The sequence below is a fragment of the Choristoneura fumiferana genome, unplaced genomic scaffold, assembly GCF_025370935.1.
Source record: "Choristoneura fumiferana unplaced genomic scaffold, NRCan_CFum_1 Sck3bRy_40;HRSCAF=207_pilon, whole genome shotgun sequence".
Taxonomy (NCBI): Eukaryota; Metazoa; Arthropoda; class Insecta; order Lepidoptera; family Tortricidae; genus Choristoneura; species Choristoneura fumiferana.
In genome coordinates, this window is record NW_027413026.1 from 6,090 (window position 1) to 30,952 (window position 24,863).

Consider the following 24,863-nt stretch of genomic DNA (forward strand, 5'->3'; position numbering starts at 1 on the left):
AAAATAATAACAAGTGTTGTAAATAAAAAGATTTGAGGTTAAGAATTAATTTAGATATAGATTGTAGTAAGTAAAAGATAGGTAATATAGCATAAAATCAGTAACGTTTTCCAAAACAGTGGTTGTTCTTTTAGACTGCCACAATTTGCTGTTCGTGAAATGGAGTTTGAGATTAATTTGAATTAAAGTTGTGATAGTATAGAGAATCAGCTCTCTCATTCTGAGAGGAGACCTGTGTGCTTAGTAGTAGGATATGCATAGACTGGGGTGATGATGATGATGATTATAATCAGTGTTATAGCAGTATGGAGATAGGAATAACTTGAGAATAGTTTAATAATTTAATAAATTTAGCGGGTCACAACATAAAGAACTTCTTGTCGAAATGAAGACGGTCGTAAGCACTTCCTATTTTTAATTCACTTCACTAAAAACACTGAGATAGTTTATTCTTGATTGACGAACATTCACAGAAGTAAGACGAGGGTCCACCCTTGGTTAAAAGCTGCAATGATCACAAGATCTAGGCGTGATGTAGGAGTAATCGATGCACTGTTTTCTTCGGCCTTAGTAATGAATAGTCATCTGTTTCATTAGAAGTAGCGTAGACAGTTTAGTAATATCAGATTTGAGAGCTAAGCGGATTCAAAACTCAAATAAAAGTAGCGTTTGCTTTTGTTGCGAGTTGACAGTTAGAAGTTAGAACTGCAGGGCTACTACGAAACTCGAAAATCAAAGTTCGTATCGCACCGTCTCTTTTACTCGCATATTAAATGACTTAAGCGTCGGCGGGACGGCAACATACGAATTTCGAGTTTTGCACTTCGTGGTATAGGGCCAGACTTCACACATGCGCATGCGTAGACGTGAAACAAGACGCCATTTTAGATATGAAAAAATACCGGTCAAACGACATTTCATACATCAAAAGTTAGAGAGAGATAGCAATATTTTAGTTTAAGCCCAAGCAAAGCTCGGTTGCCAGGCATTCTTAAGTAATAGGGGAAATGATTTATAAAGTATGTATTAATTACTCAGGATTAGTATAATGAGAAGTTTTGCTTTAATCAGATTAGTCATGAGTAAAATAGTATTTTTAGTCACAATGCCTAGAAAGTAGAGCGCAGAGAATAGAAGTTGATCTAAGCAAAACAGTAATATATGATAGATTTACAGATCAGAAATTAACATAAAGTAAAAATCTGTTACTTTAGAATTTAATTTATGAGGGGAAAGCGAGAAAGTCAATTACAATTTATTACATTAAGTTTACTTGTAAATGTTTGGTATAAACAAATCAGTAAATAACTAACGGGGTCGCTTTGTTGTTATATGAAAGTTGAGACAATTGTTATTAATAGTTTACCAAATTAATGATTGAGTAATTAATGAAATGATAATAGTAGAGGGTTATAGGTAAAGAAATGAAACAATACACCAAAAATTAATCATAGCACCTAAAAGCGTTTAAAATATTTTATTAAGAGGAAGATGTCTGCGGACAGCGGTATAGTTAGAGTGAGAATAGTTCCTTGATTATGTAGCAGGAGTGCACACAAGTTCAAATCGTGAGAGGTAGACACTAGTTCAATCCATGCTCAAGTATGTGTGATATAGTGATGTTCAGCGCTCATCTGTCATTAGACTATCACACTTTCTGTAAATAAAAGAAAGAAATAAATAACAGAAAGAGTAGTTTGAAATTAGAGTAGAATGAATTTTAATTGGGTTTTAGCTTACACAAACATTTGGAGTTTAAATGTCACTTGAAATGTAATAACAATAAAGAAATAATTTAACAGTTGAAATTTTATAAGATTATGACATAGTGAGATTAAGAAAGTTAGTACATACCATTCAATGTCAACAACAATGGGCTGTTGTGGGGTCTGGCTTCATTGAATGAGCTCAGTAAATTTAAATTTCATTATAAGAGCGATCCGAGTGAGCTTTAGACATTTTACATTTGAGATACACTGGGTGAGGTTTTATCTGAAAGATAAAAGGCATTATTATTACACAGTTAACACTTGGACGTATTTAAAACGCGAGCACTGTTAATACCGTTTAAAACAATAGTTAGTTACTGTCGAAACTTGAGTCCAAATCAATAGTTACAGTTAGATCATAGAACGTAAGTTATGTCGGCGGCACTCACCTGTTAAATTATAAACTCGCGGATACGGAAAGTTTTAGTTATCTTTAAATACTTTTAGTGTAATAAAGACAAGCGTAAGTTCATAGTAAATTGAGGTTAGAACCTTTCTTTGACGATAGAATTATAGTGTTGACGTTGGCAGCTGCGCGGTGACAGATAGCGAAGGGCGGTACGAGTATTTATTTTTAAATTGCGCGTAAGCGAGGTAAAGGGTTCACGTCCATAGATACGAAACGTGGCGACTTGGAAGCGGAAAATTTAGGTGTACTTTATATTAAAATTAGGGCGATATGAGAAACAAATTTGAAATACAAAACGTATGAAAGAAAAATAAAACCACATAAAATAAAAGTTAGACAGTTATCGTTAAGGTTTAAATTTATTCAAAATCAGTTTATTAAGCGGCCGAATTAGATGTAATTATTAACGTAAAGAATTTTATGAATAAGGGGGGAGATGAATTAAAATTTAGAAATAAAATACTTTACCAAGAACAGCAGTGTAAATAAAAATAAAATAAAGTAAGGCACTGTAGTTAAAGTACAATAAATTATTATATGCAGTATAAAAGAGGTCAATGGAAAATAAATGATAGAGGAATGTGGATTGTATTAGAGAGGGGAAAATAGTTAGTTAAATTTCATGCACCTGAACCAGAAAATAAAATTAACCACAGTAGAGGATTCAGGGGTCCGCAACTCAACTGGACCGTGACCGAATAAGTTTTCTTAGTAATAAGTTGATTGGCTAAGTTCGAGACATATTTACGTGGAGCTAAAGTGATAATTTTAATAGACCATAAGGCGCTAATATTTGTCTAGAATTAGAGATTATATAATGTTAGAGTGACTAGGTGGATAAATTATTTAGAACAATTCAATTATATATACATAATAGGAAAACATAGTAGCAGATGTATTATCAAGATATGTATGTATGTATGTAAACTCTTTATAGTACAAAATAGGTAAACAAACACAATTGACAACCTATGAGATAACTATATGTAGAAAGGCGGACTTATCCTCTACCAGTCAACCTTTGAGTGGATGAGAGGAGCATTTAGATATTTATATCTGAGAGAGATTTATGACAGGGGGAAAAGATAAAGCTACCTGAGATATTATAAACAGATTCTGGGGTAAATAAAGAATTGTTAAAAATACTTAGAAAATATTTCAGAATTACATATTGATTTACAAATCGCCGCGGTACTCTTCTTTGCTATCCTTCGCTGTCGAAAACAGCTTGTTTTACAAAAAATGCTTTATGTATGATAGTAAAAGTATATAATAATCTACACATAGAAATAAGTAACTTTGACATGCCTGAGTGTAAATATGAATTACGTAAATTTTGTTTGGATAAGTGTTATTATGGCATTAATAATTATTTTGATCCAATAAGCGAATAACTTTAAATTTCATCTTCTGAGTTTGACATAATATAGTATTTTAGTGTTATTTAATATGGTACCAATCAATAGTTTATAAGAAAATTTGCATGCTTGTTTAAGTAAAATAGTATGCACTCAAAAACGCTTCTCCAACTTATTTACTACTACATTTTCGCAAATAAATATTCTTATTCTTAAATCATATTAGAAATGCTTAAACAGGGGGAAATTAGTCATTATAAAAGGATAAATAACATGCTAAAGAGATATGTAGAATATAAAAATGACATTTCAAATTTTTTTATGACATGGGAAACAGGGGAAACGGTAATAGTAGTGACAGGAATAAATAGAAAGGTAGTTGTACAACTTGTAAGAGAAATCAATATGTAGAAATTAGTATGTAAATAAATTTGAAGCATAAGTATAAATAGTATAAATAAAGGGTTATATGTAAAAGCTACTAATCCCTATAAAAATGTATGTTCTAGTAGAACCCAATACCAACGAAGATGAGGGGAAAATTTTATGCAGTACATTAGTCTAGGTACTACCAGTGAAACCTATTAGAGAAAAAAAAAAACAAAATGGGTGAAGTAGATTCTGAGACACACAAGATAAGAGTTATTTAGTTATGTTTTAATATTTATTTGGGAACAAATGGTACATTATTTTAAACCTAAACATAGTTACTATTTGCATTAACCAATAAGGCTGCCACCAGTTATTAAACATATTGAATTATATAAAGTAAGTTGTATCTGGTTGAAATTAATTAAAATAAAAGAATAAAAATAGAGATTAATTAGAATACAGGTTGACATTTCAGTTAAACCACCTGTACAATGCTTATTAATTAGTGGATAAATTTAAATTAGATTAGCTTTTGTTAATTGTTGGTTATTATGCTAGTAGTGTTTAAAATAAATTTAATTAACTACATTAAGACAAGTAGGGTAATTAAGATAGAAATAAAATTATGCAGTGTTGTGAGTGGTTGATGAAGTAACGGTGGGTATGAAAATAGGGGAAACGATAGAGGGAGGCGGTACGGAATTCTGAAAGTAAAATCACCCTTAAAACACATACAAATAGAAATGAAAAATTAATTTAACATAAAATTAGCTTAGATTACAGGTCTATATTAAATATTATTTATTAACTGAGTAATAAAAAAAATTGTAAGCAGAGAAAATTAAACTTAAAAGCTAGTAAATTATAGTGTAACCTTATGTTGCAGCATTTACATTAACTAGAACAAATGTTATACAATGTTGGAAGGAAAAAGGGAGTAAGCGCCAGTTGTATATAAGTTTAAAAGAATAGAAGTTTATTTTCCTCGGAGTGGTCATTCGCCAAAGTTATTACAGAGTTGTGGGCCATGTCGTTATTGTGTTGAATCTGAAAGAAAATGTAGACGGTTAGCATTGACATTTTGGTTAGGACAATAACAACATTTTAGATTGGTAGAAACATAAGAAAAAAATTACGATATTCACCTTGCGATTGTAAGCTCCGGCTTTTCGGTTGATGTCAGACAAGATGAGGGGTACAGTAGAGATTTCAATTAAGTACATTAGTGGGACAGCAGGACCTTGGGTTTCGTTCTTCGCGACGATCCCAATTTCACAGATAAAGAGACATGACAGCGATCATAGAGACAAGGAAATTTCAGCAACAATTTATCGGATCTGGTGACAGACATTATAATTCTTTTCCTCTTGCAAACGATTGAACCACGCAGCGTTTCACTTAGTTAGTTACCAAAGTATCCAAAGTAAGCATCTAAAGTTGAGATAGTAGGAAGAGTTTGATGCTACGCGCGCAGATTAGCTTCTTAATAATTAGTGTACAAATTTAAAATTAAATTTAATAACATAGCGTTAATGTAATTAAAAATGCGTCTATTGAAACGGCAATAATTAAGATACGATTTGCTTTGACAGGAGGATTTGACATTTGATTTGAGAGGTTGCCGTAGAGAAGAAAAGTTAGTCACATTGTAGGAAAATTATAACGGAATTTGCGTGTTTTAAAGGTGACTCAAACGGACGTACGGTCGGTAGCTAACAGTAAGAGTAATGGTTAGTTCACAAAAAAAAATATAGATTGCAGTTCGGAAATGAATCTTAAAGGGTCTTAAATTTATTAATTTAAATTGAGTAAAGGATGTTAAGTTAAAGTTTCAAAAAAGAGGGGAAAAGGAGAGGAAGTATATTATAAGTATAAGTTAATGCCGAGTTGTCAAATTTAACAACAAGTTAGATAGTTAGATACTATAATGATAGGTGGTTTAATAAACGCATTTTGATATTAAAAAGGGGTAAAGCGAAACGCAAAAGTAAATTTGGTTTGGTTTTGTGCCAAATTAATGTTTTAGAGCTGAGTTAAGAGTGTAGAAATAGAATTATTATGGTATCTAAATTGATGACCTAAATTAAGAGTAGATAGAATATTTACAGTAGTATTAGAAATTTTAGCAAATTATATTATAAGCGTTTGGTAGTTAATATGTAGACAGTAAGAGTAGATTTTATGATATGTATATATTAGGCTTAAGTACCTGGGAAAAAAAAAAACAAACACGTAGGAAAAGGTGATAAATGGGAAGGATATTTATGATTAGGATAGGGTAGAAAAAAATAATGTTGATGGGAACTATCATTGAAAAAAAAGGGGTTAAGAAATAATTTTGAGAGTAAAACAAAAGAAGTCTGGTTAAACTAATTGGGGTTATTGATTGTTCAAGACAGCGAGCAATAATGAAACAAAAAAAAAATGAAAGAGTGGTGATGGAAATGTTGTGTGAAATTATATGCTAGAACAACGAGAGGGGTTTCTGAAAAGAGAGTGTATTATATTTAAGGAAATGAGGGTCTTGAATAATTAACAATTCTGTAGTATAATCGGATCATTTATTGGTAGTTATAATTGAACACATTACACTTACAACTAGAATTCTTGATAGAGGTGTTAGGATAGGCCAGTAGGCAAAATCAGTTTTGTAGACTGCGTTCAAGGATTTTAGTACTCTACTAGTGGACAGAACTAAAAATTTACACTACACATGCTCCAAGACTAGGAAGTCATTATTGAAGGCTAAGTCTGGACTGGGAGGCAAATGGATTGGGCATTTTGACCTTCTGGTAAGTGAATAATCGAAAGGAATGCCTGGGCTTAAGGAGAGAATCGTAGTTCTACTAGGACTTGATAGTTAGACCTTGCTATCATGCTTTTATTAGAAGCTGAGATACGATTTACTACTAGAGTTATCTTGCCTCACAACCAAGATCTTTCGCAGAGTCTTAGACATTCTGACTGGATTGTAACTGTGTTCATATCTGTGAGTTTCAACACTGGTTCAAATGTAGGCTAGAAATAGTGATAGTCTTAGCTTGGTTAAAAACACACCACACAAAACACATTTCAATTATAAAGACTAATAAAATTTTATTTTAAATTTTAAATATTGACATAAGTGTGATAGACCAATTCGGGCGTTAAATTGTATATTAACTACTTCTTAGTCTATCAAGGGGAAAAGCTGTAACGGTTCGGATGTGTCACACGACCGTCACTGGGAATAAATTAGTAGAAAATTGTTAGTGGGGCCATCTATGAAGGTTTGATGGAAACTCGAAACAAAAACATGTCGACAAAGACAGTTAAATAAGAGTAATTGAGATTAGAATGTCGATGTAATTAAAGCAGGGATAATTTAGCAGTCAATTTAATGAGTAAATGTTAAATTTAATTGGAGATTAGAATTGTGTTGTTCGGGTATAATAATTAATGTAAAAAAACGCCATCTATGGTCAATTAAAGGAATTAATGGTAGGCGTCATGGAAAATTAGTGAACTAATGCCGAACTGGGTTTAGCGGCAGATTAACCTGGGAGGCTATTTAGTTAGTTTCACGTGGGAATTATAGAGGTCGCTTTTGGTAATGGAAATGTAAATTTTATCTAAAAACAAGAAATATGGTCACAAATTCATCAAAAATAGACTTGATATAGTAATAGAATCATTAGTATTAGTCTACAGTAGATCTTAGATACATTTGATGTTAATAATTATGTTAATTTAAAGAAATATCAACGAAGCATCATGGAAACGGCAAGTTGTCGAAATTAGCTAAATAAGTTAAGAAAAACCGAAAATGCAAGCATTACGTAATCGTAGTATAGATCATTGGTTCATTATCTATTATAAATTTAAGTTTTCATTCAAAACGGAGTAGTATTAGCAGAGTAATTACACATTTAGTTATGATGAAATTACAAGCACTCTGTCGCACTGACTTAAAGTAGGAACGTGGCGAAATTATAAGCAAATTTTGAGTAGCGTTAATTCGACAAAGGAAACTATGAATAAACGGCGCGAATTGGGGATACCAGTTAATAATTGTAGGCAAATTAGCTATTTTATAACGAACAATAGAAGTATGTAATTGGCTATTTATATTCAAAGAGTGTAGGGAGTAATAAGTAGAAAATTATCATTAGAAGTAAGATTATTGTTAGATAGGTTAAGGAAATTAAAACGTTGAGGTAAAATTGAAGTATTTGACAAATACATATAAATATTTATTGAAAATTATTGTTGTAGCACAATATAAAAATGAAACGTATTTACTAGAATAGTTAAGCTAGGATAGTGTCAAGATAAATAGGAAATTTTAGTTCAAAAATAAATTTTACGGATAAAATTTGGCTATTTTGAGATAAGGATTTGGCAGAAGAAAAAGCGAGAGCTGGCAATGTCAACGTTGTCGACTTTGGTAAGCTTGGCGTCGTTTGGTCGCTTGGCGCGAAAATACCAGAGGTCCCGGGAGAGAAGCTATAAATAGAGGTGACACAAAAAGGGCGGGAGCCAGATGGATTTAGATTTCGTAGAGTCAACATCGTTATTTTGCTAGTCGGGGGGTTTAGTTTCTGTGCGCCATTTTGTTAACAAATTAGAGTCAATAGTATCGGGTAATTTTATTTCATTAATGTTAATTGGGGTTTTTGATTTTATTTAATTAGAATTAATTTTAATTTACAAGAAATGTGAGTATTTCTTCAGGAAGTAAAGTGTCGGGGTCTTGATCATTAATCTGCGGAATAATGATTAACTCTCTGGTTTTTTAACTATTTGTGAAATATTTAGTGCTGATTTTCATTCGGAAAATCTCTGTGTGAGGGAAACTTTGCGGTCTTGTGGCGGTGAAGTTCCTTATTTGTTCTTGTAGTGTGGAGTGATCGTTTTATAGCGTTTCATTTCAGCCTACGTATATTTTGTACTAACCCATAACTTTTCTGTGTTTTTCCCAACTTAATGGAAATGACTTTGGTTCCTCCATAACGTACCTTGGTTGAGCTTTAAGTCCGTCTATATCGTCTGACACCTAACGGTGACAACCGTGGACGAAATAGGCTTCCACTTCCTGAAGCTGTGGCGGCTTCAGCGGCAAATTACTGTCGTACCAGCCACCAGTGGATTCTGTTTGTCTTTTGTAACGACTAAGTAGCGCTCGTCGAAGTGAATGCGTGTCTTGTTGACGCTTGGTTTGTACTTAAGAAACTCAGAATTCCTGTCCCCTATTTATTTACGTATTTATGCACAACGTTAGGTATTCTGCTGTTCCGCGGGGCTCTCCGTCATAGGGACTTTCCTTCGGGAAAGTTGAGAGCTCAGCACCATTTAGGGACCGATAGGGCTTTAGGTATACACACCATCATTGTTGATAGGAGATTAGAAGAAATTCATTGCACCGTGAATTTCTACATTACACTAAATGTACATGTGGGATTAATTCTCTAGTTTTGCTAATCACAGACAGAGAGTAGGGGCCTCAGGCAAGCTTAAAGTACAATTGTAGGATTTATTAGGGCTATATAGGTAGGGAAGTTCATAGGGCTTAGCTAGAGTAGCGTTTCCTTACACCGGGAAAAGTTACTATTTTAACTCACCACACAATTAGTTCACCTATGAGGGTTTTCCTCCAAATTGCTAAACTTCAACACAGAGCTAGGGAAAGCTTAAACTCGCACACACATAGTTTTAAGGCATAAACTAGATTTTAAGAAAATAAAATAAAACATAAAATTTATTTAAGTACTTACGTCAAAACTTCATTATACAAAACTTAGTTCATAAGAACTTGACTACGAATAACTTTATTAAAATTAGTAAGTTGACTTCAATTTAAAACCAAAATACGGTTTGATCATTTTGTTAAGAGTAAATAACAATAACATATTTTAGCTGTCTTTCCTATAATGAATAAGCGGGAATTGATATGACACGATCTCATAGCTAAGTGGACAATTAAATGCCAGATAACTTACTGAATAATATTTAACACAATTATCATCTAATTTCGATTTGAATTACGATTGCCAGCTAAAATAAGCTTTGTTTTGATAAAATTAATATCAAACATCATATTCATACTTTTGATTAAGATCTCATCAAATTATGTCTAGTAATAAGTTAGAGATAAAATCGTAGAGGGTTTTGGACCATCTATCAATTAAAATACAAAAGTCTTTCGTGTTATAAATACATACTAGCTGTTTTAGTTGTCGTACCTACTTACATTGAGTGAACGGATGTAGAAATCCTGACTACGGTCGATAGCTTACGTTGACACATACCAGGCAACAGTCTATCTGGAAATTTACGTACTTTTCATTCGATCTCGATTTAAACATAATTGATTAAGGATTGATAGTTGAAACAGTTTATTGTTCATTTAAAATATATGAATTGAGACAAAACTAGTCATAGACGAGTCCAAAACCTAATACAGAGGTTATCTTGAATACCCAAGGGTTATCTAGTTATAAGCTAGTTAGATTATTATTAACGCTTGTGTTCTGGGCGTAAAGTATAGAAATCGGTACTTACTTTCTGCTTTACTCTGGTAACGCCAAATGCTGGTAGAACTAGAAAATTAGACTAAGTAGATAGCTCATTAAAATAAGTGAAAGTCACTATGAGATTAGTAATTATACCAAAATAAAATTATGTCAAATTAGACATTCCATATATCTAAGATAGATAAGACATAATCTAAATTAAGAGATACTAGTGCCTATAGTAAATGAATAGCTGTAGTGTCTAAACTCATTCCTGAACTAATTATCAAAGTTATAATTAAGCATCTCATAGAGTATTCTAATATAAGCATAGAATAAGTAACCATAAGTCTAAAATTAGATTCAACTTCTTACAAAACATTGTGTTTGTATTTCCATACTTTGATTTGATGCACCAAGGTTAGTGCTTAGTCTAGTAAAATCATAACTTGACATATCCATAGAGATATATTGCTCTGGTGTGCGACTGGATGAAGGACGAAGGGGCAAGGAGGTAGCGTCCTTCCGGGACCTTAAAGGTCCCGGTATTAAACTTAGTTTTAAGTCAAAATAGATTCAGAAGTAATACAAACACAAACACTATCCGTAGTAGAAATATTTCCTCTCATTTTTCCAAACTGATTATTCTAGGTAACCTGAAAGATCCATTTCTAGAACTATCCAGTCTAAACATACTAGTATATCTAAATTCACATCTCAGTAATTAAAGTTTCACCCTAAAGTTCAGTAGAGTTCAATCTAGAGTCAAAATTATCACGAAGTTAGGTACTGCTTAATTAATTATAACATTAGAAACACAACTGTAGGCTTTTCAAATTAATTCTCAAATAAAAGCACTTAGGTTATTGCTGGGCATAAGGTAGGTTCCTAATCCACTAGACGATTCAAAATCACAAGGCCATTAGAAGAGTTATTACAATTTGTTGGACCAGCATAAGTACAGTCAAGTACAAGTACAATTAAGTATAAAAAAAAAATTAAAGTAATCAAAAGGTTGGTTACAGTGAGCAAAGCAATTGATTTAATTCATTAGGTAAATTTAGCCACTGCAATAAAACGCACGCGTTGGCGTTTTACGCGCCATATCTGTTTACTCAAAACATAAATCGTAATAAACGACTAAATCTTACTGCTTTAAGCGATAAAAGTAGTGAAATAATCAGACGGTAATCATCAGAAGAATTTGCAAGACTACGTCAAAAATGTATGATTAGTTTTTTGGAGTATTTTTGTATTTTTTACTTCAACTCCAAATTTGTTACTTTTACGGGTATCGGGTGCTTAAGTAGCGTAGGTAGTAGAAATAAGCAACCTGAGATATGTATGCATAGGAAAAGTTCGTGTCTAGATTCCTGTCCAGCGGTGGTGTAGGGGTTATAGCACGCAGCACGAATTGCTGAGGACCTGGTTCGATTCCAGCGCTGGTCTATTTTTCTGGTTTTTTGTGCATCCATGTCGACATATTATATATTATGTCAAAAAGTTTTCGCGATATTTTTGCCAGTCAAGAAACACTCATTCTTTTATTTTATGTAATCCTAATAAAGTTAAATTGCAGTTTAACAAGAATCTAGCTTTGGCAGAGCTGATAATTCGATTGGCAGTCGCCCGCCGACAGTTTTATGGTGTCGTCAATAGGGGTAGGAACAAATAAGCGACGCAATTACAAAGGAAGGTCGAGTTTGCAAATAAATACCTTACCTACTCCATCAAAATATCGGCAGTATCTGTGACAATGTAAGGAGACGCGCGTTGAGCTTGTGGTTGGTATCCAAATTTTAATAGATAAACATTGAAGTGTTTTTTTTTTCAAATTGGCGTAGGGTTCGAGATTAGTGTTTTACGAACGGGTCCATATCGGCTCGCATAATTATTGCAATATGTATTGTTTGTCATAAAATAAGAAACCCTTTTTTTCTGTAATCAATAATTGTTCAGAATTGTTATAAAACAAACCTACAGTTTTCTATGGGACGATCATTTATAAATTTACGGTTTGAGTGGGAAAAATATTGTGACAAACAATAATTCTGAGAAACTATACATTATGACTTGCGAAAATTATGCGAACTTTGGCGCGCCCTTCACCAACACATACTACATTACAGACCATACAATTACCATTACAGGCGACGCCTTGTAATAAGAAATAGCTCCTTTTCCTCTATCTCCTTATGCTAATTCATTTTATGGAGCGTGTAGGTACTTTAAGAATACGTACTTTTTTAATATAAAGTTAATTAGCACGCAATTTAAATACTTACCACTAAAACATCACTAGGTACTTAGTTTTTATTCGAAACGCCGCACTGGTTGACACTCTGTCCCAGCCCGGATAATACCGACATGGAAATACCAACCCTGTTTTTCGTGTACACGCCCATAGAAGCTCCTGTCAGTTTCTATGGGCGTGTACACAAAAAACAGGGCCGGTACTTCCATGTCGGTGTTATCCGGGCCGGGAAAGAGTGTCGCCCGCCGCACTTGCTGACGTGACACCTGCCACAGATCCGCTTCTCTTTTGTGTCAAATTATTGTACGCAATAAAATACAGTTTAAAAAAATCTTATATTTATTACGACCTGGTAGTTGTAATATCGCTTCATAGCAATAAAACTAACGTCTGGATAAGTACTTTTTGTGTTTGTATTAAAATGCACGCTGCATAAAATGCGCCTTCATATTTCCGGTATTATTTATTGGCCTACGATGAAAGCTCTTTTCAAAACTCTCTCAACTATTGACCCATACAATGTATCGTTTTGCTTTGTTCTACCTAAGGTTTATATCAGTCCTCGTTATACATAGAATGATTGTATGTGCGTATATTGAAAATGTTTAATTCTGCCACTTACCCGTGTCGATGTACTTGAGAACGAACTGGACGTCCGGTCCCAAGGCTGAAGCCACCTCCAGGGGCAACTCCGTGTCGCGCAACACGTGCACTGAAAATTAACACAAATTAGTTTTTGGTAAAAATTTAATTTTTAATACACAAGCTTTTTTTGCTGACTGTACTTTTTGTTGACTATACTTGTATTGTCACCCAAACAACATTTACATACCAAATTACACATGACATGTCGCACTATAAATTATTTGTACACATGTTTGAGCAAATAAATGACTAATTACTAGACCCCGGATTTCTGTCGCAATGACGTCACAATAGGGTAGTTTGGGGAGTAAATGGAACGGTGTTAATTAATACGGCTGTGTAAATGATGATGACGATGATGATGCGTGTGAAGATGGTCCCAAAGGAAGACCGGCAGATTGTTGATTTGGGACCATGGGATGTTTATTGTATTTTTTTTTTTTATCTTATGTTGTCACGAATAAATGATTTTCTTTCTTTCTTTCTTTAAATTAAAATTTAATACCTATATAAAAATATATTACAAGTATGTAATTACAACAAAACTTTAGTTAAACCCGTTTTGGTTTTTGTGTCCGCTCGCTTTTTTTTAACGTAGATGTTTTTGGACGGTGTGTTGGTCTTTGGGACCGTCTTCACACTCACATCATCATCATCATTTACATAGCCGTATTAATTAACACCGTTCCATTTACTCCCCAACTACTCTATTGTGACGTCAATGCGACAAAAATCCGGGGTCTACTAATTACTGAAATTTCAAGTCGATGCCATTAACCGTTGAAGAGTTCCGTCCTGTGGAGATGATCCTGGCCGGACTACCAGGATGTCACTACCAGACCAGCATTGTACTGTCACGCAATTTACATAAGTATCCAAATTTAAAGTCAATCCAACTACTGGAAGTTGGTCGAATTATATTTGCAAGATTTTATTACAGACAGACAGACAGACAACGGGACAGGTGAACGTGAAACTAAATAAAAGCTTGTAAAATTAGAAAACTAGCTGTGCCCGCGACTTCATCTATGTGGCATTTGATTTGTATCAGCCAGTTATTGTTTTAACTGCCTATCAGTTTACAGAAGATACCTAGGGTAGGTACTATCGAAACTTAATGAATATTTATAGAACTTATTATAGTACCCGAATAAAACACCGATACATACGGACAGACATACAAACAGACAGCGGACAGGACCAATGTTCAATTTTACCATCTTGGCTATGATACCAAAAATAATCATAGTAGTTATAACAGGTAAGAACGTAAAGAATACTTTTAAGTATTTTTTTTAACTATGCTGGTTTTATAGTTTTGAGGTACTTACCTATTCCTAAAAACTTTTCCTCATACACATTAAAAAATACATTTTTTTTAATAATTCAATTTATTCTCTAAAGAAAATTAATAAAACCTTGTAAAAACGGAGATGGGCGAGTCGGACTCCCACTCAGAAAGTCGCATACAAATTAAACAACAAGCAAAAAAAAAAGATTTTTATTTCATGAAAAAAAACTTAGAAAAATAAATTTATTTTTTGCGGATCAGTGACAGACTTTTTCTTTCACTTCTTGAAAAATTTCATAATGCTATGTCTACGAGACTTCCCTCTACATTTTTAATATCTTTCGGGCACCTAGTTAAGTACCCTATAAGTTTTGATTTCCACGAATTTAATACATTTTCAAAAAGTTAAGTCCGACTTGCAATTTTTCCTCTTAAGGAAAACAGTCCCGTAAATCTCGAATAGATTATTTCCTACTCAATTCATCGTACATGTATGCTTATTACGTTTATCTAAGCAAAACCATTCGTAAGCATAACATATCAAGTACCTTTAGGTACCGGCTGGCCACTGCTTAGCTGAAGTCCTGTATAAGAAAATAACATCTAAAAATTCTCGACGTGGCGAACTAGAAAAACATCTACCTTGTTTACATTAAACAGAAAAGACTTTATATCGGGCAAATGAAAACAAGCGTATTCCATTCGCTATTGAAGAAAATTATCTGGTTCAGAAACGTGAAAGAATAATAACCGGGAATTTTTCCAACATCTGAATTGAGCTCATTATGCCACAAGGGAAGCAGCCCTGTTCACAAACAGATATCCCGTCTCATTGTTTGATTAAAAACGACGATCATCAACGAAAACGGCAAGGAAAAGTTAAAAGAGGCGACGAAAAAACACCGCGCATTATTATCGCAAACGCATTGGCCTCTCGCTGAGAAATATCAACGCCATAATAATTAATGGCGTGGTTACTTTAATTGCTGTTATAAAAACAATATTTAATTGGCACGGCCGTTTGCTGTCATAAAATGCATGTCCCTGGATCAGTAGTATCGGTTAAAAAATGATTATTGGATCTTAAATCTTACTAACAACATGAACGCAAAAATGTGTTACTGTTTCTTGCCAAAACGGCTGGACATATTTGGGATAAATATGGTATGAGGTACGCGGATCTCTGGAATAACATAATTTAAACAACTTTTTATCCCAGTATTCCACAGAATCGCGATTTGTGGACGTAAAAGCTCGAAATCTCAACCGCTAAATCTGGAGATATCAAAGTTTACACCAAGTGTTTCATATGCACCGTACAAAGGTAGGTAAATATAATGATCACTAAAAATATAATAATGGTCATTTTAGAGTATTTCTATGGGAATTTAACGAAATCACAGAATTTCAATTCTACTGATTCATAAACGTTAACGCGAGAGAAATCTTGGGTAAAGGCTAGTATTATTCAAACTATAAAGATCGCGAACGGAACGGATATTTTAAAGGATTTTGCAACTTAAAATATCATGCTACAGATTTCTGTATTTCCAATATTGGCCGACACGAACACTCGTGGATACGTGTTGTTGCAACTAAACGTAACGAGTGAATATTTCCGTAGCGCCCTGTCTATTTGTACTTAAACCTATCTATGTTTATCAGACGATAGTTCTTGATTTGAGTCTGAACGATATTCGTTATATTGATATCGACAAATCAAAATGATTAAATATCAATTCCTAATACTTAGAAGATGTTCAATAACAGCCAATCTGACCTTGAATAGCCCTAAATTGAACTTATCCTGAAAAAAATAATTACGGAACAAGCGATTTCCATTCCTTTAGCACTCCGCGTTGTTATAAAATATCAATACATTAATTTACGCTTCACTGGCAAATCATAGCACCACATTCTTAGATTTAATGTTTCGACCAACCTTTCATCGGCATTGTTCTAAGGCAATGCATCGAATGCATCAAACCAAGTCGATTCTCTTCGCCAAAGTTACGAGACACTAAATTGAAGGAATATGGGCGCACCCATGCGCACGCAAGCTGTCTATGAAATTAATTCTAACCATAAATTCATATCAGTGTACCGCGAATACGTCGATGGTTTATTATTTTGATATGCGATTTAATGAACATGATTTCGCTGCCCGCGAAGAATAAAATGCGTTAGGTACCTACCTAATTGCTATTTCATCTTGGTTTTAGTGTTAGGTACGTACCTACCTACTCTATATTTAAAATCAGTAAATGTCAACACAGCTATACACCTACTATCTCTATTTTTTCACATCACGTCACATTAACGATTTTGCACTCGAACCCTGTTTCTTTCTTATCAATATTCTAGTTAGTTATTTCAAAGGTTTCCAAGATTATAAATATTTTTTCACATACGCCTGCAAAAAACATACGCGCAATAATTACCTGAGCATGCGGCGAGGGATTACATTGTGAAAAGGAGCTTTACCCAACACCACGATTTTCTCATCGCGCTATCAAGTCGTAAATCAAAAATAGCCACTAATTACTACCAAGCCAACAAAAGTTAAAATTAAAATACAAGAGAAATGCAACCAGCGTGAAAGTATGACAACGAGCTGTTGTTATTACTTCCCATACTTTATTTCCACCCTTTCTTTGTCGCGTGGTTATCATGGCAGAATTCGTGAGTACTGAGTTCATTAGGCCAAATTATAGTGTTCCGCAGCAATTTGCGATTGCATGTTGTTGACTGATAAGTCCAAGTTGATGAGCAAAAACATTAACGGCCTTTGTTCCCGTGGGTGTTCTGCCTTTTGTATGAAATTAGAATTATGTCACAAGGCACACCTAAATCATTGGGTACAAAGCATTTTTCTGCGTACATATACTTAGGTATTAGACAGGTAATATGTGGGTCTGACGGTTTTTTATGACTGACTGTGATTTAGGGAAATAAAGTTTGCTGAACAGAATTTGTATTTTTGTCGTCGATATTATTGCGTTTCACATGGAATGTAGGCAGGTGTATAGTCAGAATCAAAAGTAGCTAGCTGCATAGCTTTATTTGCTTTATATATAGCTACGCCAAAATAAATGAGCTAACGAACCAAATTAAAAAATTATCTGGCTGTACTTAGTTGTTTTATACAAATAATTCTTTCACAGAAATAGAGTGTCAGCATTATTTTGCTCGTCTACATACATACTTAGGTTACATTACAAAGATAAAAATGCTTAGGTTCTGTTCATAATAATAGAACCAAACCACATCGTACTACGTTCACATTCGATATTTGTCTTAGCATAGACAGTACTCGTATTTATAAAATTTAACTTAAAACACGACTGCAGGAACGCAAATCTTTTTACAGCCGTGTGTTACTTTTGTAAAACATCTATTTATTGCTCTCCTAAACGGGAATGGACTTAGTACTATATATCCTCAAATGTGCCCATAAATGACTACAATGTCGTTTAATGCGTCCAGAGATGGGTGTTAGTAAGTATTACCATTCGCTAGCTAACATACTTACTTATCGGTAGTGCATTCCAGAAGCCACAACCCTTGCATAACTGGAGTGTTTAATGGGGTAGGGAAATTAGCAAAAACGTTAATAACTCGTTAAGTATGTTACCACCTGCACCGACGTGCGTTAAAGTTTTATTAGGTTGCTTGTGCTTGTCATCATGTTTCTCGAAGGTTAAGGTTGTAGCATAATTTTTCTTCTTCCCTTTTTTAGTAGGTACCTATCTTAATTGGAGGTAAAATGGACTAAAAAGACTCCTTGGTCATGATCAGTTTGCTTCTCAAAGACCATTCGCTATGGTGCTCTTTTAGAGACATATACGCGTATGTAATTTAGGTACTAATTTTTTTTATAATGAGAGCTACGAATAATAATTATTATTCGTAGTATGAGAGGGAGGCAAACGATTGCTCATTGCGGGTCATGTGATAGGAAAGTATCACCACCGTCCATGAGTATCAACTGCTAAAGGAGAGTCATTGGACATTTTCCGGCCTTTTAAAAAAGTATTTATTTGTTACTAGCTTTTGCCCGCGGCTTCGCCCGCGTGGATATTCCCTCAGGAACCGTGCATTTTTTCGGGATAAAAAGTAGCCTATGTCACTCTCTGGCCCATAAACTATCTCTATGCCAAAAATCACGTCGAAACGGAGCGACGGATGGACAAACATACAAACATACACACTTTCGCATTTATAAGTATGGAAGTATGAATTTGTTGTTATTTGCTTACCTACTATTTGTGGTGTACAATAAAGAGTCATTGTATTGTATTCTACATGTTGTAATATTGTCTGGGTGATGACGATAATGTTGACATTTTAAATTAGCAATCAATCTATCATGATATAACTAAAGCAGATTTAGTCATTGCATTGCAGAATAGCCAGTCAACCAAAAGGTGGCCGTTATATCACAGTCGACTAAAAATGTTTTTGGTAAGAACAAAACAAGAAGCAACATAAACTAAAAAGAAAAGTTAACTTTCTTGATGCATATCGAAAATACAAACTGAAACATAGATGCACAGAAAAACCAGAAAAAGAGACCAGCGCTGGGAATCGAACCCAGGTCCTCAGCATTCCGTGCTGCGTGCTATACCGCTACACCACCACTGGACAGGAGTACAGACACGAATTTCTCCTATGCACCACATATCTCAGCTTGTTTGTTTCTTATTTAGTCACTTAAGCAGCGACATCTATGCTTTAGCCCTCATCGAGAAACTTTCAGCACTCCATTGGAACTAACCGCTCACCCGGACAAGAGATGTCGCTATTAAGCAATCAAATTAAGATTGGTTTTTGGAGTCTTTTGTATTTTTATTTCAACTCCAAATTTTGTTACTTTTACGGTCATCCCGTAAAATCCATATCGAAAATGAAAACTGACACATACTTAGATGCACAAAAAAACCACTTTCTTTCTTTTTTTCTTTTCTGGTTTTTCTGTGCATTTATGTTTCAGTTTGTATTTTCGATATCCATGGATTTTACGGGATGACCGTAAAAGTAACAAAATTTGGAGTTGAAACAAAAAAATACAAAAAGTCTCCAAAAACCAATCTAATTTTTCTTGATGTTGCTTACGCAAGAAACACGACAGTAAGCTGGCAAGGCCCCCAAAAACCACTCTCGTAACCAATCTATTTCTGCCGATGATTTCTGCATATAAAAGTCATATAAATAGAGGAAACTGTCAGGTCAACAAAATCACAAGTGTTTAAAGAGTCGCATAACAATGAGCTGACCCTTACACCATGGTTGTCGGGTCTTGACAGATGTAAATATTTATGAGTCTCCCCCTTGCGAAATGGAGGAAGTTGCGATACCATCGAAGCAGTAACTTTTACTGCCGAAACAGGGCTACGGGTTTTCGCAACGGCAAAAAGTTGAATTGTTTAATGAAGTCGGCATCGAAAGTAAATCTTAGTGGTTATTTTATACGCTTGGACTGCTTGGCTGCGGTGTGTTTACGATAAACCGATATGGGTTAATGCGACGTTTTAAAAGTTTTTTTATTGCTATTGAGTAATGTCGCTGCCTGAGTGATTTCAGTACACTATATAGGTACAGTCTATTTGTTAATCATCATCATCAGACTATAGCAGTCCACTGCTGTACATATAGGACTCCCTCAAAGAGCGCCGTTGCGCCCTGTCCTCGGCTAGACGCATCCAGCTTCTACCAGCAGCTGAGCAGCCTTTCGCAGATCGTCACTCCACCTGGCCGGAGGATTTGTTTAGGTAAATAAAACGTAAAATAAATTTAACTTCGTGGTAAATATAATTATTTCAGTGTTCCTCTCAAATAACTTAAGTAGGTAATCTGTTCTACTTTTTGAAATAATGGATACAATCATTCGAAATAACAAAAAAAAAACGAAAGACGGCGCAGGCCTTAAAACAAACCTAAGATAAATCTAACTAAACAAACTAACCTACGAGTAAGACACGACGACGCTGCTCTACTGTAATTGATAATTCTTACTTCAGAATCAGCACATCATAGAACAATTGAAATATTTTGGACGTAAAAGTGTTTAGTTCTACATTTTGCCAATTAATTAAAAGCATAAATGGAGTAGGACCGGTACTTGTCACGAATAATGAAGTTGATGTAACTTTTACAACGCAACCGTCCCAATTTTTTAATATCGTTTTTAAATCAACACGCTCCGGGCTAAGGAGTCAGGGTTGCCAGTGAAAGTGGCATTTCGGACATATCTTTCCCACGAGTCGTCAGGACGCAATTAAGGCGGCGTCTTGGCTTTTTGCATCAGCCGTGCATTATGCCGACACGGCCTGTGCCGACTTATGTTATAGCGTCGGCTTAACAGCTTTCATCTCTCTCGCCATTTAGACAAAGTTATAGGATGTATGCAAAAACAAATGACAGTTGATAAAGCTTGCAGTCACTGATCTTTTGCTTTTGAAATGGGGTGTGACCTACCTACGTCTTCTACCTACTGCGTTCTCGTATTTTATTTTGCATTACGTCATGAACTGAATGACAAATTGTACTCGAGTGTGACTTGTACTAGAGTGCCCTGATACTTTAGATACGGTAGACAACTCGGAACAAAAAAAATCTACCAGAAAGCAACATCAAAAAGCGGCTAGTGCGGTAAGGGCAAATGTAATACTTACCTATGTGAGTGAGTGGTGAAAATTTAGGCAAATACGTGTAGCTGGGAAACGAGATGTTATGAGTTACCCTACTGATATACCTAGTACTGACTAACTAATGTCAATAAAGTTACTAACAAAATAATTCAAAGTTTGTTTGATTAATATCAAGTTAAACTCCTTGAGATAAATCACCGCATCCGTTGATTATACCGTTAGGTACCTACAGTCGGTGTCCTCACATACTTATTAGTATCTACTATTGTATGCAACTAGTATGAAAAAAAAATGGCTTTATCTGATGAGATGAAGCGTTAACTGATGAGTTAACTATGTAATTGGCAGCACATTCGTGTTTTTCTCATTCTTCAAGTTGCTTCGTCTCCAGAAGCCGCTTTTACGCTGCGGCATTAAAAAAATGACTTAAATTGATTCTGCCAGTATAAACTTCGCCTTCACTACAGCTAAGGATTATCATCAATTCACCACGCTACGACAAAACCGCTCTCTAACGGTGAGCGCAAAATGCTAAAGAAGGAAATAGTAATCTATGATATGCTGTTATTTGTGACGATACTTGACTGTAATGTATATTATTAAACTTAAGTTTTCAATTTTCAATTATCTATCGGTTGGTAATTTTTATGAATTTCATCGACTGATTTGACGGACTAGACGCCGTACCGCCGCAGGGATTTTAAGTATGCAAATCATCTATTCAGTACGTGCTTTTTAAGTGTTGGAAGAAGGAGCATTTCTAATATTGGTAGTATAAATAAGATTAGTAATGAATGTGCTGGAAGGAATCTACAACAGACTCGAAGTTTAAGCCAAGTGTGTAGTGTTGCAGTGTGCGTTGATAACTTTTTTTCACGAGCCTAAATTATTAGGTATAACTAGTTAGTAGGAGTTTCTTCTGTGGGTTCACTCATTATTTACTATGAATTTTACTGTCGTATTAATTTGATTATTTTCTATATCTTTACTCATTTCATCAAGCAATAGTCTGTCGTTAAAATAGGGTAAGTACTAAGTATTTGATATTTCGACTTAGCCTTTGGACTTATGTGCACTTTTCATCAGAAGAGATTAGATAGGAGACAATCGCTGTTCAGTTGTCGCAAAAATAAAAACCTCTACCTCAACAGCTGCACAACAGGTCTTAACAACCGCACAAACAAATTAAACGGGCAAAGAAATTATTCTCTAATGGCCCTTTTTCCATTTTAGATGCGGGACGATTTAATTCAATTAAAACTATATAGTTACCTAATTAATTTCAAAAAATATGTTCGGATTCTTAATCACATCTAAATGATACAAATTCACTGTCTTCCATTCTTTGTATATCCTGTACAGTAAAACATTAAATATACTACAAATCAAGTGAATATAGATAGGTACTATTTTGCTTTCGTATTTTGTCGGATAAGTTCGTAGTCTTGCTTTCTCAATTACCTTCAGTAAACTTCTCTAAGTTACTTGAGATAGCAAGATAAATACGATCATTTTCGACAATATACGATGGCAAAGTATTATTCACTACATACATATGTAGTATAATCCAATATGGTGACGTCAAATAGAAGGGCTTACCATCACGACTTGTGATCTACGCATGTGGGAACACGCGAATTGGACAGTTACAAAGAATCCCAGTCGTCTCGGGTTAGAGGCCCATCAAGTACTGCTAAGGTGAATTAAAGTGACATATCTCTGTAACGGATCGAGCTTTTTGTCCTCCCCGCGTTCGCTGTCGGTACATCACTGGATGCCACACAGTTACCTAACAGGATGTTGACATCTTTTCTTTAAGGGTGTTTGTCTATCTATGTTGAAAAACTACTGTCAATGTTTTTTTTATTGGACGAAAACGTTTAGGATACGGCACTTTCTTGTTTTTGCTAAGATAATTATATACGTATAAAAATAGAATTTGTCTTTCACGACAAGGGAGAACGTAAATATAGTATACTTAGTATGAAAGTTAACAAAACCGCTTGCTTTTCATGCAATACATTTGCATTAAAAGTGACCCATTTCATTGCTATGTAGTTACTGTATTTCTAAAGAAACGTCTTTGTGTTGTAGATGTTAAGCAAGATTTTTTATCAGATGTGTAGTTGATGTCCTTTTAATTATTCAAGACAATATTTTGTCGCAAATTGATCAAAATCTCATAGCCATAGCTTTTGTTTCTCGAAACCGAACCGAACGGTTATTTTTCAATAATGAAGTCCATATTTAGATTTACCTATATACAAGTAGGTATATATAGTACATATAAGAATAAGAATAAGAATAAATTTATTTATAATTCAACATTGAAAATATTCGGACAGTGAGATATCCGGCGGACCCCGAACTAGGCAGGAGCCTGTATCTCGGGGCCCTATAAGAGTGTGTATAACAGATTAGGTACATAAACATTTATCAAGTGACATGTTACTAAAAATAGTCAAAAATGTGTATATATATATATATATGTATAATATATATATATATATATATATATATATATATATATATATATATATATATACATATATATGTATATATATATGTATATATGTATATATATATATATGTATATATATATATATATATATATATATACTGTGGAACTATCTAAATAAGGCACGTGCCTGCACGCGGGTGCACGCTGAGCAACAGACAAGGCTCTTTACCCGGTTTTCGGCAGGAGTCGAGCACGTCGCGACACATGACAGGTGGTCTGCGGCATCATGGGCACGTGCCTCGTCGTCTGTTCTTGAAGTTGTTATTTTCTTACCTCCGTGTTGCGGGTGCACGCTGAGCAGGAGACAGGGCTCGTCACCCGGCTCTCGGCAGCAGTCGAGCACGTCGCGACACGTGGTCTGCGGCGTCACGGGCACGTGGGTCGGAGCCCAGCCCGCACCGCTCTCGCACCACACTCGGACTATCATCTGAAATGAGAAAATATGGGTCAGAAAACTTGGGCTGATCAAGTTGCTGTGGGCTATCAGCATCAATCTCATTGAGACCAGAGGTGTCTTAGGAATGTTATGTGTAGTATGGAGCTATGGAGTCGTAGCTCACTGGTCAACGACGGCAAAAACTATCGCCGAAGCTACAACTAATTCATAAAGGCTCTTCAAAATCAATTTGCATTTCACGAAGTATACATATATTATTTAATGTTCAAAAACATGACTGCCCCGTACCAGAGATTTTTAACCGCACTTTTTTCATGTCTACCTATTATCTCAGAGAACTTCGTTATTTATGAATTGATTTGGAAAATTATTTTTTTTTGTTTCGAAATGTGTCTATACTTTCCTATTTCATCTCATTTTAATTTGAGGAAAAAATACCACCCTAAGGAAGTCCTTTTTTTGTTAAAGCCTACCAATTTGATTTCTAGGCCACCACAGAACCGTGTCCTAATGAGATTTTACGTCATTCGATGAACAATGATAAATAAAACAAGTCACTATGATAAGGTTCTATGGTGGCACAGGTATCAAATTGCTCGACTGTACCTACCAGGGAAATAAATATTCAAATTCACCCTTTAGCACGCGATTCATAATAGATTAGTTTGTGCCCGCTGGAATTCAAAGATGATCAATCAACGACAAT

The 24,863-nt window shown here is 34.6% G+C and overlaps 1 protein-coding gene and 1 long non-coding RNA gene across 2 annotated transcripts; both read right to left on the bottom strand.

Moving 5' to 3' along the window:
- Positions 1-327: 327 nt before the first annotated feature.
- Positions 328-7,644, bottom strand: LOC141445178 (uncharacterized). Its single transcript, XR_012453287.1, has 4 exons — positions 5,054-7,644; positions 2,159-4,955; positions 1,855-1,992; positions 328-1,657 (listed from the first exon to the last, which is right to left on the bottom strand). It is a non-coding gene; the product is annotated as an uncharacterized lncRNA (long non-coding RNA).
- Positions 7,645-13,258: 5,614 nt separating this feature from the next.
- On the bottom strand, positions 13,259-24,187 carry LOC141445179 (apoptosis-stimulating of p53 protein 1-like; the record flags this gene model as incomplete). The annotated part of the gene is made up of 2 exons (XM_074110965.1): positions 13,259-13,365; positions 24,034-24,187. Coding segments are annotated over 2 exons (261 nt in total), but the record flags the coding sequence as incomplete, so codon positions are not given.
- Between the last annotated feature and the right edge of the window lie 676 nt (positions 24,188-24,863).